Source organism: Taudactylus pleione, unplaced genomic scaffold, assembly GCF_031769625.1.
Source record: "Taudactylus pleione unplaced genomic scaffold, aTauple2 ptg001621l, whole genome shotgun sequence".
Taxonomy (NCBI): domain Eukaryota; kingdom Metazoa; phylum Chordata; class Amphibia; order Anura; family Myobatrachidae; genus Taudactylus; species Taudactylus pleione.
In genome coordinates this window covers 248578-266738 of record NW_028286018.1, presented here as the reverse complement: position 1 = coordinate 266738, position 18161 = coordinate 248578, and the positions used below count along the sequence as shown (strand labels likewise).

The 18161-nt window shown below is 46.1% G+C and overlaps 1 protein-coding gene across 1 annotated transcript in view; it reads left to right on the top strand.

Moving 5' to 3' along the window:
• LOC148442098 (beta-1,4-N-acetylgalactosaminyltransferase 3-like) overlaps positions 1 to 17727 on the top strand; it is a 137510-nt gene extending 119783 nt beyond the window's left edge. Inside the window, exons 10-13 of the mRNA XM_088464235.1 lie at positions 13101 to 13173; positions 14097 to 14250; positions 16127 to 16253; positions 17153 to 17727. Coding sequence (XP_088320361.1) covers positions 13101 to 13173; positions 14097 to 14250; positions 16127 to 16253; positions 17153 to 17273 — 475 coding nt within the window. The 3' untranslated portion in view covers positions 17274 to 17727. The remainder of the gene's footprint in view (positions 1 to 13100; positions 13174 to 14096; positions 14251 to 16126; positions 16254 to 17152) is intronic.
• Positions 17728 to 18161: the final 434 nt, after the last annotated feature.

Sequence of the window (18161 nt, the reverse complement as noted above, 5' to 3'; positions counted from 1 at the left end):
CCTCTGCCCATTTCTCTTATATCACCTCTGCCCATATCTCTCTTCTACCCATTTCTCTTATCTCTTATCCTATGTCTCTGCCCATGTCTCTTATCTGTCTTCTGCCCATTTCTCTTATATCACCTCTGCCCATTTCTCTTATATCACCTCTGCCCATTTCTCTTATCTCTTATCCTATGTCTCTGCCCATGTCTCTTATCTGTCCTCTGCCCTTTTCTCTTATCTCTCCTCTGCCCATTTCTCTTATCTGTCCTCTGCCCATTTCTCTTATATCACCTCTGCCCATTTCTCTTATCTCTCCTCTGCCCATTTCTCTTATCTGTCCTCTGCCCATTTCTCTTATGTCACCTCTGCCCATTTCTCTCATCTCTCCTCTGCCCATTTCTCTTATATCACCTCTGCCCATTTCTCTTATCTCTCCTCTGCCCATTTCTCTTATCTCACCTCTGCCCATTTCTCTTATATCACCTCTGCCCATTTCTCTCATCTCTCCTCTGCCCATTTCTCTTATATCACCTCTGCCAATTTCTCTTATCTCTCCTCTGCCCATTTCTCTTATATCACCTCTGCCCATTTCTCTTATCTATCCTCTGCCCATTTCTCTCATCTCTCCTCTGCCCATTTCTCTCATCTCACCTCTGCCCATTTCTCTTATATCACCTCTGCCCATTTCTCTCATCTCACCTCTGCCCATTTCTCTTATATCACCTCTGCCCATTTCTCTTATCTCACCTCTGCCCATTTCTCTCATCTCACCTCTGCCCATTTCTCTCATCTCACCTCTGCCCATTTCTCTTATCTCTCCTCTGCCCACTTCTCTTATATCACCTCTGCCCATTTCTCTTATCTCTCCTCTGCCCATTTCTCTCACCTCTGCCCATTCCTCTTATCTCACCTCTGCCCATTTCTCTTATATCACCTCTGCTCATTTCTCTTATCTCACCTCTGCCCATTTCTCTTATATCACCTCTGCCCATTTCTCTTATATCACCTCTGCCCATTTCTCTTATATCACCTCTGCCAATTTCTCTTATCTCTCCTCGGCCCATTTCTCTTATCTCACCTCTGCCCATTTCTCTCATCTTGCCTCTGCCCATTTCTCTTATATCACCTCTGCCCATTCCTCTCATCTCACCTCTGCCCATTTCTCTTATATCACCTCTGCCCATTTCTCTTATCTCACCTCTGCCCATTTCTCTTATATCACCTCTGCCCATTTCTCTTATCTCTTCTTTGCCCATTTCTCTCATCTCACCTCTGCCCATTTCTCTTATATCACCTCTGCCCATTTCTCTTATCTCACCTCTGCCCATTTCTCTCATCTCTCCTCTGCCCATTTCTCTCATCTCACCTCTGCCCATTTCTCTTATCTGTCCTCTGCCCATTTCTCTCATCTCTCCTCTGCCCATTTCTCTTATATCACTTCTGCCCATTTCTCTTATATCACCTCTGCCCATTACTCTCATCTCTCCTCTGCCCATTTCTCTTATCTGACCTCTGCCCATTTCTCTTATCTCTCCTCTGCCCATTTCTCTCATCTCACCTCTGCCCATTTCTCTCATCTCACCTCTGCCCATTTCTCTTATATCACCTCTGCCCATTTCTCTCATCTCACCTCTGCCCATTTCTCTTATCTCTCCTCTGCCCATTTCTCTTATATCACCTCTGCCTATTTTTCTTATCTCTCCTCTGCCCATTTCTCTCACCTCTGCCCATTCCTCTTATCTCACCTCTGCCCATTTCTCCTATATCACCTCTGCCCATTTCTCTTATATCACCTCTGCCCATTTCTCTTATATCACCTCTGCCCATTTCTCTTATATCACCTCTGCCAATTTCTCTTATCTCTCCTCTGCCCATTTCTCTTATCTCACCTCTGCCCATTTCTCTCATCTTGCCTCTGCCCATTTCTCTTATATCACCTCTGCCCATTCCTCTCATCTCACCTCTGCCCATTTCTCTTATATCACCTCTGCCCATTTCTCTTATCTCACCTCTGCCCATTTGTCTTATATCACCTCTGCCCATTTCTCTTATCTCTTCTCTGCCCATTTCTCTCATCTCACCTCTGCCCATTTCTCTTATTTCACCTCTGCCCATTTCTCTTATCTCACCTCTGCCCATTTCTCTCATCTCTCCTCTGCCCATTTCTCTCATCTCACCTCTGCCCATTTCTCTTATCTGTCCTCTGCCCATTTCTCTCATCTCTCCTCTGCCCATTTCTCTTATATCACCTCTGCCCATTTCTCTTATATCACCTCTGCCCATTACTCTCATCTCTCCTCTGCCCATTTCTCTTATCTGACCTCTATCCATTTCTCTTATCTCTCCTCTGCCGATTTCTCTTATCTCTCCTCTGCCAATTTCTCTTCTCTCCTCTCCTCTGCCCATTTCTCTCATCTCACCTCTGCCCATTTCTCTTATCTGTCCTCTGCCCTTTTCTCTCATCTCACCTCTGCCCATTTCTCTCATCTCTCCTCTGCCCATTTCTCTCATCTCTCCTCTGCCCATTTCTCTTCTCTCCTCTGCCCATTTCTCTTCTCTCTCCTCTGCCCATTTCTCTCATCTCACCTCTGCCCATTTCTCTTATATCACCTCTGCCCATTTCTCTTTTCTCTCCTCTGCCCATTTCTCTCACCTCTGCCCATTTCTCTTATCTCACCTCTGCCCATTTCTCTTATATCACCTCTGCCCATAGCTCTCTTCTGCCCATTTCTCTTATCTCTTATCCTATGTCTCTGCCCATGTCTCTTATCTGTCTTCTGCCCATTTCTCTTATATCACCTCTGCCCATTTCTCTTATATCACCTCTGCCCATTTCTCTTATCTCTTATCCTATGTCTCTGCCCATTTCTCTTATCTGTCCTCTGCCCATTTCTCTTATATCACCTCTGCCCATTTCTCTCATCTCTCCTCTGCCCATTTCTCTTATATCACCTCTGCACATTTCTCTTATCTCTCCTCTGCCCATTTCTCTTATCTCACCTCTGCCCATTTCTCTTATCTCTCCTCTGCCCATTCCTCTTATATCAACTCTGCCCATTTCTCTCATCTCTCCTCTGCCAATTTCTCTTATCTCTCCTCTGCCAATTTCTCTTATATCACCTCTGCCCATTTCTCTTATCTCTCCTCTGCCCATTCCTCTTATATCACCTCTGCCCTTTTCTCTCATCTCTCCTCTGCCCATTTCTCTCATCTCACCTCTGCCCATTTCTCTTATATCACCTCTGCCCATTTCTCTTATCTCTCCTCTGCCCATTTCTCTTATCTCTCCTCTGCCCATTCCTCTTATATCACCTCTGCCCATTTCTCTTATATCACCTCTGCCCATTTCTCTTATCTCTCCTCTGCCCATTTCTCTTATATCACCTCTGCCCATTTCTCTTATCTCACCTCTGCCCATTTCTCTTATCTCTCCTCTGCCCATTTCTCTTATCTCACCTCTGCCCATTTCTCTTATATCACCTCTGCCCATTCCTCTCATCTCTCCTCTGCCCATTTCTCTCTTCTCTCCTCTGCCCATTTCTCTTATCTCTCCTCTGCCCATTTCTCTCATCTCACCTCTGCCCATATCTCTCTTCTGCCCTTTTCTCTTATCTCTCCTCTGCCCATTTCTCTTATATCACCTCTGCCCATATCTCTCTTCTGCCCATTTCTCTTATCTCTTATCCTATGTCTCTGCCCATGTCTCTTATCTGTCTTCAGCCCATTTATCTTATATCACCTCTGCCCATTTCTCTTATATCACCTCTGCCCATTTCTCTTATCTCTCCTCTGCCCATTTCTCTTATCTCACCTCTGCCCATTTCTCTCATCTCTCCTCTGCCCATTTCTCTCATCTCACCTCTGCCCATTTCTCTTATATCACCTCTGCCCATTTCTCTCATCTCACCGTTGCCCATTTCTCTTATATCACCTCTGCCCATTTCTCTTATCTCTCCTCCGCCCATTTCTCTCACCTCTGCCCATTTCTCTTATCTCACCTCTGCCCATTTCTCTTATATCACCTCTGCCCATATCTCTCTTCTGCCCATTTCTCTTATCTCTTATCCTATGTCTCTGCCCATGTCTCTTATCTTTCTTCTGCCCATTTATCTTATATCACCTCTGCCCATTTCTCTTATATCTCCTCTGCCCATTTCTCTCATCTCTCCTCTGCCCATTTCTCTCATCTCACCTCTGCCCATTTCTCTTATATCACCTCTGCCCATTTCTCTCATCTCACCTCTGCCCATTTCTCTTATATCACCTCTGCCCATTTCTCTTTTCTCTCCTCTGCCCATTTCTCTCACCTCTGCCCATTTCTCTTATCTCACCTCTGCCCATTTCTCTTATATCACCTCTGCCAATATCTCTCTTCTGCCCATTTCTCTTATCTCTTATCCTATGTCTCTGCCCATGTCTCTTATCTGTCTTCTGCCCATTTCTCTTATATCACCTCTGCCCATTTCTCTTTTATCACCTCTGCCCATTTCTCTTATCTCTTATCCTATGTCTCTGCCCATGTCTCTTATCTGTCCTCTGCCCATTTCTCTTATCTCTCCTCTGCCCATTTCTCTTATCTGTCCTCTGCCCATTTCTCTTATATCACCTCTGCCCATTTCTCTTATCTCTCCTCTGCCCATTTCTCTTATCTGTCCTCTGCCCATTTCTCTTATATCACCTCTGCCCATTTCTCTCATCTCTCCTCTGCCCATTTCTCTTATATCACCTCTGCCCATTTCTCTTATCTCTCCTCTGCCCATTTCTCTTATCTCACCTCTGCCCATTTCTCTTATCTCTCCTCTGCCCATTCCTCTTATTTCACCTCTGCCCATATCTCTCATCTCTCCTCTGCCAATTTCTCTTATCTCTCCTCTGCCCATTTCTCTTATATCACCTCTGCCCATTTCTCTTATCTCTCCTCTGCCCATTTCTCTTATATCACCTCTGCCCATATCTCTCTTCTGCCCATTTCTCTAATCTCTTATCCTATGTCTCTGCCCATGTCTTTTATCTGTCTTCTGCCCATTTCTCTTATATCACCTCTGCCCATTTCTCTTATATCACCTCTGCCCATTTCTCTTATCTCTCCTCTGCCCATTTCTCTCATCTTTCCTCTGCCCATTTCTCTCATCTCACCTCTGCCCATTTCTCTCATCTCACCTCTGCCCATTTCTCTTATATCACCTCTGCCCATTTTTCTCATCTCACCTCTGCCCATTTCTCTTATATCACCTCTGCCCATTCCTCTTATATCACCTCTGCCCATTTCTCTTATCTCACCTCTGCCCATTTCTCTCATCTCACCTCTGCCCATTTCTCTCATCTCACCTCTGCCCATTTCTCTTATCTCTCCTCTGCCCATTTCTCTTATATCACCTCTGCCCATTTCTCTTGTCTCTCCTCTGCCCATTTCTCTTTCCTCTGCCCATTCCTCTTATCTCACCTCTGCCCATTTCTCTTATATCACCTCTGCTCATTTCTCTTATCTCACCTCTGCCCATTTCTCTTATATCACCTCTGCACATTTCTCTTATATCACCTCTGCCCATTTCTCTTATATCACCTCTGCCAATTTCTCTTATCTCTCCTCTGCCCATTTCTCTTATCTCACCTCTGCCCATTTCTCTCATCTTGCCTCTGCCCATTTCTCTTATATCACCTCTGCCCATTCCTCTCATCTCACCTCTGCCCATTTCTCTTGTATCACCTCTGCCCATTTCTCTTATCTCACCTCTGCCCATTTCTCTTATATCACCTCTGCCCATTTCTCTTATCTCTTCTTTGCCCATTTCTCTCATCTCACCTCTGCCCATTTCTCTTATATCACCTCTGCCCATTTCTCTTATCTCACCTCTGCCCATTTCTCTCATCTCTCCTCTGCCCATTTCTCTCATCTCACCTCTGCCCATTTCTCTTATCTGTCCTCTGCCCATTTCTCTCATCTCTCCTCTGCCCATTTCTCTTATATCACTTCTGCCCATTTCTCTTATATCACCTCTGCCCATTACTCTCATCTCTCCTCTGCCCATTTCTCTTATCTGACCTCTGCCCATTTCTCTTATCTCTCCTCTGCCCATTTCTCTTATCTCTCCTCTGCCCATTTCTCTTCTCTCCTCTGCCCATTTCTCTCATCTCACCTCTGCCCATTTCTCTTATCTGTCCTCTGCCCATTTCTCTCATCTCACCTCTGCCCATTTCTCTCATCTCTCCTCTGCCCATTTCTCTCATCTCTCCTCTGCCCATTTCTCTTCTCTCCTCTGCCCATTTCTCTTCTCTCTCCTCTGCCCATTTCTCTCATCTCTCCTCTGCCAATTTCTCTCATCTCACCTCTGCCCATTTCTCTTATCTCTCCTCTGCCCATTTCTCTCATCTCACCTCTGCCCATTTCTCTTTTCTTCTCTGCCCATTTCTCTTATCTCTCCTCTGCCCATTTCTCTTCTCTCTCCTCTGCCCATTTCTCTTATCTCTCTTCTGCCCATTTCTCTCATCTTGCCTCTGCCCATTTCTCTTATATCACCTCTGCCCATTCCTCTCATCTCACCTCTGCCCATTTCTCTTATATCACCTCTGCCCATTTCTCTTATCTCACCTCTGCCCATTTCTCTTATATCACCTCTGCCCATTTGTCTTATCTCTTCTTTGCCCATTTCTCTCATCTCACCTCTGCCCATTTCTCTTATATCACCTCTGCCCATTTCTCTTATCTTACCTCTGCCCATTTCTCTCATCTCTCCTCTGCCCATTTCTCTCATCTCACCTCTACCCATTTCTCTTATCTGTCCTCTTCCCATTTCTCTCATCTCTCCTCTGCCCATTTCTCTTATATCACTTCTGCCCATTTCTCTTATATCACCTCTGCCCATTACTCTCATCTCTCCTCTGCCCATTTCTCTTATCTGACCTCTGCCCATTTCTCTTATCTCTCCTCTGCCCATTTCTCTCATCTCACCTCTGCCCATTTCTCTCATCTCACCTCTGCCCATTTCTCTTATATCACCTCTGCCCATTTCTCTCATCTCACCTCTGCCCATTTCTCTTATCTCTCCTCTGCCCATTTCTCTTATATCACCTCTGCCCATTTTTCTTATCTCTCCTCTGCCCATTTCTCTCACCTCTGCCCATTCCTCTTATCTCACCTCTGCCCATTTCTCCTATATCACCTCTGCCCATTTCTCTTATCTCACCTCTGCCCATTTCTCTTATATCACCTCTGCCCATTTCTCTTATATCACCTCTGCCCATTTCTCTTATATCACCTCTGCCAATTTCTCTTATCTCTCCTCTGCCCATTTCTCTTATCTCACCTCTGCCCATTTCTCTCATCTTGCCTCTGCCCATTTCTCTTATATCACCTCTGCCCATTCCTCTCATCTCACCTCTGCCCATTTCTCTTATATCACCTCTGCCCATTTCTCTTATCTCACCTCTGCCCATTTGTCTAATATCACCTCTGCCCATTTCTCTTATCTCTTCTCTGCCCATTTCTCTCATCTCACCTCTGCCCATTTCTCTTATATCACCTCTGCCCATTTCTCTTATCTCACCTCTGCCCATTTCTCTCATCTCTCCTCTGCCCATTTCTCTTATCTGTCCTCTGCCCATTTCCCTCATCTCTCCTCTGCCCATTTCTCTTATATCACCTCTGCCCATTTCTCTTATATTACCTCTGCCCATTACTCTCATCTCTCCTCTGCCCATTTCTCTTATCTGACCTCTATCCATTTCTCTCATCTCTCCTCTGCCGATTTCTCTTATCTCTCCTCTGCCCATTTCTCTTCTCTCCTCTGCCCATTTCTCTCATCTCTCCTCTGCCCATTTCTCTTATCTGTCCTCTGCCCATTTCTCTCATCTCACCTCTGCCCATTTCTCTCATCTCTCCTCTGCCCATTTCTCTCATCTCTCCTCTGCCCATTTCTCTTCTCTCCTCTGCCCATTTCTCTTCTCTCTCCTCTGCCCATTTCTTTCATCTCACCTCTGCCCATTTCTCTTATATCACCTCTGCCCATTTCTCTTTTCTCTCCTCTGCCCATTTCTCTCACCTCTGCCCATTTCTCTTATCTCACCTCTGCCCATTACTCTTATATCACCTCTGCCCATAGCTCTCTTCTGCCCATTTCTCTTATCTCTTATCCTATGTCTCTGCCCATGTCTCTTATCTGTCTTCTGCCCATTTCTCTTATGTCACCTCTGCCCATTTCTCTTATATCACCTCTGCCCATTTCTCTTATCTCTTATCCTATGTCTCTGCCCATTTCTCTTATCTGTCCTCTGCCCATTTCTCTTATATCACCTCTGCCCATTTCTCTCATCTCTCCTCTGCCCATTTCTCTTATATCACCTCTGCCCATTTCTCTTATCTCTCCTCTGCCCATTTCTCTTATCTCACCTCTGCCCATTTCTCTTATCTCTCCTCTGCCCATTCCTCTTATATCACCTCTGCCCATTTCTCTCATCTCTCCTCTGCCAATTTCTCTTATCTCTCCTCTGCCCATTTCTCTTATATCACCTCTGCCCATTTCTCTTATGTCTCCTCTGCCCATTCCTCTTATATCACCTCTGCCCATTTCTCTCATCTCTCCTCTGCCAATTTCTCTTATCTCTCCTCTGCCCATTTCTCTTATATCACCTCTGCCCATTTCTCTTATCTCTCATCTGCCCATTTCTCTTATATCACCTCTGCCCATATCTCTCTTCTGCCCATTTCTCTTATCTCTTATCCTATGTCTCTGCCCATGTCTCTTATCTCTCCTCTGCCCATTTCTCTTATATCACCTCTGCCCATTTCTCTTATATCACCTCTGCCCATTTCTCTTATCTCTCCTCTGCCCATTTCTCTCATCTCTCCTCTGCCCATTTCTCTCATCTCACCTCTGCCCATTTCTCTTATATCACCTCTGCCCATTTCTCTTATCTCACCTCTGCCCATTTCTCTTATCTCTCCTCTGCCCATTCCTCTTATATCACCTCTGCCCATTTCTCTTATATCACCTCTGCCCATTTCTCTTATCTCTCCTCTGCCCATTTCTCTTATATCACCTCTGCCCATTTCTCTTATCTCACCTCTGCCCATTTCTCTTATCTCTCCTCTGCCCATTTCTCTTATCTCACCTCTGCCCATTTCTCTTATATCACCTCTGCCCATTCCTCTCATCTCTCCTCTGCCCATTTCTCTCTTCTCTCCTCTGCCCATTTCTCTTATCTCTCCTCTGCACATTTCTCTCATCTCACCTCTGCCCATATCTCTCTTCTGCCCTTTTCTCTTATCTCTCCTCTGCCCATTTCTCTTATATCACCTCTGCCCATATCTCTCTTCTGCCCATTTCTCTTATCTCTTATCCTATGTCTCTGCCCATGTCTCTTATCTGTCTTCTGCCCATTTCTCTTATATCACCTCTGCCCATTTCTCTTATATCACCTCTGCCCATTTCTCTTATCTCTCCTCTGCCCATTTCTCTTATCTCACCTCTGCCCATTTCTCTCATCTCTCCTCTGCCCATTTCTCTCATCTCACCTCTGCCCATTTCTCTTATATCACCTCTGCCCATTTCTCTCATCTCACCGTTGCCCATTTCTCTTATATCACCTCTGCCCATTTCTCTTATCTCTCCTCCGCCCATTTCTCTCACCTCTGCCCATTTCTCTTATCTCACCTCTGCCCATTTCTCTTATATCACCTCTGCCCATATCTCTCTTCTGCCCATTTCTCTTATCTCTTATCCTATGTCTCTGCCCATGTCTCTTATCTTTCTTCTGCCCATTTATCTTATATCACCTCTGCCCATTTCTCTTATATCTCCTCTGCCCATTTCTCTCATCTCTCCTCTGCCCATTTCTCTCATCTCACCTCTGCCCATTTCTCTTATATCACCTCTGCCCATTTCTCTCATCTCACCTCTGCCCATTTCTCTTATATCACCTCTGCCCATTTCTCTTTTCTCTCTTCTGCCCATTTCTCTCACCTCTGCCCATTTCTCTTATCTCACCTCTGCCCATTTCTCTTATATCACCTCTGCCCATATCTCTCTTCTGCTCATTTCTCTTATCTCTTATCCTATGTCTCTGCCCCTGTCTCTTATCTGTCTTCTGCCCATTTCTCTTATATCACCTCTGCCCATTTCTCTTTTATCACCTCTGCCCATTTCTCTTATCTCTTATCCTATGTCTCTGCCCATGTCTCTTATCTGTCCTCTGCCCATTTCTCTTATCTCTCCTCTGCCCATTTCTCTTATCTGTCCTCTGCCCATTTCTCTTATATCACCTCTGCCCATTTCTCTTATCTCTCCTCTGCCCATTTCTCTTATCTGTCCTCTGCCCATTTCTCTTATATCACCTCTGCCCATTTCTCTCATCTCTCCTCTGCCCATTTCTCTTATATCACCTCTGCCCATTTCTCTTATCTCTCCTCTGCCCATTTCTCTTATCTCACCTCTGCCCATTTCTCTTATATCACCTCTGCCCATTTCTCTTATCTCTCCTCTGCCCATTTCTCTTATATCACCTCTGCCCATATCTCTCTTCTGCCCATTTCTCTAATCTCTTATCCTATGTCTCTGCCCATGTCTTTTATCTGTCTTCTGCCCATTTCTCTTATATCACCTCTGCCCATTTCTCTTATATCACCTCTGCCCATTTCTCTTATCTCTCCTCTGCCCATTTCTCTCATCTCTCCTCTGCCCTTTTCTCTCATCTCACCTCTGCCCATTTCTCTCATCTCACCTCTGCCCATTTCTCTTATATCACCTCTGCCCATTTCTCTCATCTCACCTCTGCCCATTTCTCTTATATCACCTCTGCCCATTCCTCTTATATCACCTCTGCCCATTTCTCTTATCTCACCTCTGCCCATTTCTCTCATCTCACCTCTGCCCATTTCTCTCATCTCACCTCTGCCCATTTCTCTTATCTCTCCTCTGCCCATTTATCTTATATCACCTCTGCCCATTTCTCTTATCTCTCCTCTGCCCATTTCTATTTCCTCTGCCCATTCCTCTTATCTCACCTCTGTCCATTTCTCTTATATCACCTCTGCTCATTTCTCTTATCTCACCTCTGCCCATTTCTCTTATATCACCTCTGCCCATTTCTCTTATATCACCTCTGCCCATTTCTCTTATATCACCTCTGCCAATTTCTCTTATCTCTCCTCTGCCCATTTCTCTTATCTCACCTCTGCCCATTTCTCTCATCTTGCCTCTGCCCATTTCTCTTATATCACCTCTGCCCATTCCTCTCATCTCACCTCTGCCCATTTCTCTTATATCACCTCTGCCCATTTCTCTTATCTCACCTCTGCCCATTTCTCTTACATCACCTCTGCCCATTTCTCTTATCTCTTCTTTGCCCATTTCTCTCATCTCACCTCTGCCCATTTCTCTTATATCACCTCTGCCCATTTCTCTTATCTCACCTCTGCCCATTTCTCTCATCTCTCCTCTGCCCATTTCTCTCATCTCACCTCTGCCCATTTCTCTCATCTCACCTCTGCCCATTTCTCTTATCTGTCCTCTGCCCATTTCTCTCATCTCTCCTCTGCCCATTTCTCTTATATCACTTCTGCCCATTTCTCTTATATCACCTCTGCCCATTACTCTCATCTCTCCTCTGCCCATTTCTCTTATCTGACCTCTGCCCATTTCTCTTATCTCTCCTCTGCCCATTTCTCTTATCTCTCCTCTGCCCATTTCTCTTCTCTCCTCTGCCCATTTCTCTCATCTCACCTCTGCCCATTTCTCTTATCTGTCCTCTGCCCATTTCTCTCATCTCACCTCTGCCCATTTCTCTCATCTCTCCTCTGCCCATTTCTCTCATCTCTCCTCTGCCCATTTCTCTTCTCTCCTCTGCCCATTTCTCTTCTCTCTCCTCTGCCCATTTCTCTCATCTCTCCTCTGCCAATTTCTCTCATCTCACCTCTGCCCATTTCTCTTATCTCTCCTCTGCCCATTTCTCTCATCTCACCTCTGCCCATTTCTCTTTTCTTCTCTGCCCATTTCTCTTATCTCTCCTCTGCCCATTTCTCTTCTCTCTCCTCTGCCCATTTCTCTTATCTCTCTTCTGCCCATTTCTCTCATCTCACCTCTGCCCATTTCTCTCATCTTACCTCTGCCCATTTCTCTTATATCACCTCTGCCCATTTCTCTCACCTCTGCCCATTTCTCTCATCTCTCCTCTGCCCATTTCTCTCATCTCACCTCTGCCCATTTCTCTTATCTCACCTCTGCCCTTTTCTCTCATCTCACCTCTGCCCATTTCTCTCATCTCACCTCTGCCCATTTCTCTCATCTCTCCTCTGCCCATTTCTCTTATCTCACCTCTGCCCATTGCTCTCATCTCACCTCTGCCCATTTCTCTCATCTCTCCTCTGCCCATTTCTCTTATATCACCTCTGCCCATTTCTCTTCTCTCTCCTCTGCCCATTTCTTTTCTCTCTCCTCTGCCCATTTCTCTTATATCACCTCTGCCCATTTCTCTCATCTCACCTCTGCCCATTTGTCTCATCTCTCCTCTGCCCATTTCTCTTATATCACCTCTGCCCTTTTCTCCTCTCTCCTCTGCCCATTTCTCTTATATCACCTCTGCCCATTTCTCTCATCTCACCTCTGCCCATTTCTCTTATATCACCTCTGCCCATTTCTCTTATCTTTCCTCTGCCCATTTGTCTTCTCTCTCCTCTGCCCATTTCTCTCTCCTCTGCCCATTTCTCTTATCTCACCTCTGCCCATTTCTCTTATCTCTCCTCTGCCCATTTCTCTTATCTCACCTCTGCCCATTTCTCTCATCTGTCCTCTGCCCATTTCTCCTTATACTTTGGAGATGTGTTGTGATTACGGTCAGCGAGGTCCTCATACTCTGGAGACCTATTGTGATTACGGTCAGCGAGGTCATCATACTCTGGAGACCTGTTGTGGTTATGGTCAGTGAGGTCCTCATACTCTGGAGACCTGTTGTGATTTCGGTCAGCGAGGTCCTCATACTCTGGAGACCTGTTGTGGCGTGCTTGATGAAGAGCTTATACTCACAGGCTGGGGATTTATACGCCCTGTGAAGACCTATCTACATCTTTCATCTGCCCCATTTATCTCGCTTATTCCTTGTCACGTGTCCCTCTCTCTCCTCAGATACCAATTTGCCAAACTGGACGGAAATTTTGAGCGGTCTGCAGGACTTCAGGTTGGGATAGACCTGGTAAAGGTGAGTGGGACAAGGATGTGACCAGTAAGGTACCAATAAACCTATATAACAAGTTGAATAGACATGTTTGGCCTAAGAATGTAAGTGAGCAGGAGTGTCAGGTGGTGGTTCACGTCCCATTCTGCTCTTAGGCCCTGATTCAGACCCAGACGCTATTTGCGTTCGCTCGCTATCTAAACGGGGCCGGCTATTTAAATCATGTGCTCGCACTGCGTCGCGTAAAGCCGCCCACTAAGTAATAGCGAGCGGCCGCACTATGCGCTCGCACCTGTATAAAGACGCCCCTTTGCCACTCGCAACACACATCATCTCCGGCAGTTGTAGGATTAATCGGGAACATCGAGAGCCATCGGAGCCGCTCGCAGCGCTTGTGGTAACCTTTTCCCACCACAACATTGCGACCAGTTCTGGCTAAAATACAACCCAGTCTCGTGTGTAATGACGCTACTTTGCTAATTATGCACATCCATTAAACGCCGTTCTGACGGTCAGGCACGCCTGCGTTCGCAGATCCACACCCCGGTTTTCAAGCATCTTCCCCGGTTACCACCCACAAACGGCGCTATCTGTCACTCAAAATAGCCCGACTTTGGGCTACGGGCGAGCACTTTTCCATCGCAATGACTGGTTCGCGCACGCGCATTGCGACTCATACGCATGCGCAGATTGCAAAAAATCGCTCAATGCGAGCGAGCGCAGCATAGCGTCCGGGTCTGAATCAAGCCCTAAGGCCACAGTTGTTTATGATTATGGGGACATGAGCTCAGGTGCTTCATTAATATCCATAAACCTCATGCCCACCATCAGAGGCTGAGAATGGCTGCTGGAGGGATGGGGGGGGGTCTTACAATGACTAATGGGTGAGCTGGAGAGTTATCTGGTATCAGAGCTGCGTCTTATGGAATCAGTTCTCTCTCCTGCAGAACCCGCACAGCATCCTCTTCCTCTGTGACCTTCACATGCATTTCCCTCCGTCCATCATTGACTCTCTGCGATCGCACACTGTGGAGGGCAAGATGGTGTACACCCCAATGGTAATGAGGCTCAACTGCGGAGCGTCTGCGCTGTGGCCCGAGGGTGAGTTTCATGTCTCAAGTGGACCCTGCTGGAAGTTTTATATTACAAAAAGATTATTTACTCTCCACACCATAAAGTGTTAGCGTCTGCATCCTTTTCTATAATGGCCGGAATCAGAGCCACACAATCATCCTCCACATACCTGTCCCCCATCATTTACACCCCCACATACCTGTCCCATATCATTTATACCCCCACATACCTGTCCCACATAATTTACACCTCCACATACCTGTCCTACATCATTTACACCTCCACATACCTGCCCCACATCATTTACACCTCCACATACCTGTCCCACATCATTTACACCTCCCCATACCTGTCCCACATCATTTACACCTCCCCATACCTGTCCCACATCATTTACACCTGACCCTACCTGTCCTACATCATTTACACCTCTACATACCTGTCCCACACCATTTACACCTCCCCATACCTGTCCCACATCATTTACACCCCAACATACCTGTCCTACATCATTTACACCTCCACATACCTGTCCCACATCATTTACACCTCCCCATACCTGTCCCACATCATTTACAACCCAACATACCTGTCCTACATCATTTACACCTCCCCATACCTGTCCCACATCATTTACACCTGACCCTACCTGTCCTACATCATTTACACCTCCACATACCTGCCCCACATCATTTACACCTGACCCAACCTGTGCTACATCATTTACACCTCTACATACCTGTCCCACATCATTTACACCCCAACATACCTGTCCTACATCATTTACACCTCCCCATACCTGTCCCACATCATTTACACCTGACCCTACATGTCCTACATCATTTACACCTCTACATACCTGTCCCACATCATTTACACCTGACCCAACCTGTGCTACATCATTTACACCTCTACATACCTGTCCCACATCATTTACACCCCAACATACCTGTCCTACATCATTTACACCTCCCCATACCTGTCCCACATCATTTACACCTGACCCTACCTGTCCTACATAATTTACACCTCTACATACCTGTCCCACATCATTTACACCTCCCCATACCTGTCCCACATCATTTACACCTCCACATACCAGTCCTACATCATTTACACCTCCACATACCTGTCCCCCATCATTTACACCTGCACGTAGCTGTCCCACATCATTTACACCTCTACATACCTGTCCCACATCATTTACACCTGCACGTAGCTGTCCCACATCATTTACACCTCTACATACCTGTCCCACATCATTTACATCTCCACATACCTGTCCCACATCATTTACACCTCCACATACCTGTCCCACATCATTTATACCCCCACATACCTGTCCCACATCATTTACACCTCCACATACCTGTCCCACATCATTTACACCTCCCCATACCTGTCCCGCATCATTTACACCTCCGCATACCTGTCCCACTTCATTTACACCTCCACATACCTGTCCCACATCATTTACACCCCCACATACCTGTCCCACATCATTTACACCTCCACATACCTGTCCCATATAATATACACCTCACATACCTGCCCCACATCATTTACACCCCCACATACCTGTCCCACATCATTTACACCTCCACTAACCTGTCCCACATCATTTACACCCCCACATACCTGTCCCCCATCATTTACACCCCCACATACCTGTCTCACATCGTTATACCCATTATTGAGCTTTTTAGAGAAATTCACCTGAAAACTGACATGTCTTTATTGTCCAAATTATATTATATAAACCCCTCCTGTGTCGCAGGACGTGAGATGTTTAGGTTGTCGTGGTGGAGATTGGACTCATATTTAGGGCTCCAGGTGAACAATAACTGCTGACTATAGATTTGCACACAACAGTGACATTTCTTTATTGGATATTCGGCTGCAGGATTTTGGGAGGTGAACGGATTTGGGCTGCTGGGAATTTACAAGTCGGACCTGGACCGTATCGGTGGGATGAACACAAATGAATTTCGTGACCGTTGGGGGGGAGAAGACTGGGAACTATTAGACAGGTGAGGGGCTTAATACTAATGGACTGAGAGGTATACTGTGTAATTATAGGAACAATGTTTTATTTTCCCATAGCAATCTAGGGGAGAGGGATAGAGGCCCTGATTCAGAGCCGGACGCTCTGACAGAGCGCTCGCTCTGAATCAGGGTCGTCCTTCTTAATTTTAGAGTGGCCTCCTGGCCGCTCGTATAGCTGTGGGTGACCACCCACAGCTATAGCGAGCGGCCAGGAAGATGGTCGCGATGGACAAGACCATCGCGACCATCAGGCTTGCGACGAGACCCTTGTGGTAGGGTCTCGTTGCCGCAAGCCCTGGAGTGCTTTCGGCTCTGTAAGAGCCGAGAGCACTCCCACTGACATCACTTGTGATGTCAGTGGGGCCAGCCCCAGACGGTAGGCGTTCCCATGGGAACGCCTCCGTCTGGGCAGCAACGCCCCCGGCATGCCCACCAAAGGGGGCGTGCTGTCACTCACCATCGACAGCACTCCCCCTTTGTAGCGAGACCCATAGCGACGGCTTGCCCATCGCTATCCGGGTCTCGCGTATGCGCACAACGGAGCCGCCTCCGTCGTGCGCATGTGCACTGGGCTAACATCGACCCGCTTGTGAGCGCTCAGTGCTCGCAAGCGTGTCTGAATTAGGCCCAGAGTACCAACCAATCAGCTCCTGGCAAAAAAAACCTGTTAAAAATGAATTTTTTTTTTAATCTCCGTTTTATTTTCCAAAGTATATACAAATCAGACAACGCATCACTTTATTTTTACTTAAAAATCTGTGTAAAATCCCAGTACATGAAAATGACCTCAGTGTGTGTTTAGTATTTCAAGTTATTTGTTATCTACTGAGCAGGCGCCATGTGGCCGTAGGCTTTCCGCTGTTATCTTCTACTCTTGTGTTAGGATCCTTCACGCCGGGCTGGAGGTGGAGCGTTTGGCGGTCCGGAACTTCTACCACCACTATCACTCCAAGCGCGGCATGTGGAACCGGCGGCAGGCTCCGAATGGTCAGCAGGACGTCTGAGGAACTCTGCACTAACAACTGCCACCCTGGGGGATACCAAGAGGATCTCGGCAACTAGAGGCCTCCAACTGTCACTCAGCTCTGAGACGAGAATGTCTACGTGAAAATGGTTGGACGCTGCATTCGGGATCCGGCCATCGACTGAGGCTGACACAATACCGGTCACTTCATGCGTTTTTTTCTACCAGTATAGTTTGCACTAGGAGTAAAACTCCCTACATGTATTATGGGAAATGCCGCAGTCTCTACCTACGATCTATAAACACTAAATCGCTGCCGTGTATTGCGACAGAATAAAAACCAGTCGCGGTGGGTGGGAACAGATGGTCTGACTCTGGATCTGAAGGAGGGACATATAATGGGGATTTGGGTTTAGGACGAAGTGCCTTGATGATTGATATGGTCTTATCGGGTTTTATTTATTTAAACAAATAAAAAAGTCCTTATTATGGTACAGGAGCACAAAGTCTACCTGTATGGGCAGAACATTGGGGGATTGGCTCTGCCCCAATATACAGATTAATAGTAATATAACGTCAATGTAGGTATACACAAGCATATATATAATATATATATATTATATATATACTTGTGTGTGTATGTATGTATATGTATATATATATATATATATATATATATATACACACACACACTATATATATATATATATATATATATATATATATATATTGCTATATATGTATATGGTCAGTATCCCCCTATATTGTATGTATATGATATGAGACCAGCTGGGTTATACAGCAAGCGTCCAGGTCCGTGGTGACCATTCATTTATAGGGCCAAAGCCCAGGCCCGGTGTATAATTATATATGGAACAAGTATCTTGTATCCAGGGTGGTCTCGGGTCACATCAGGGGCCTGTATCCT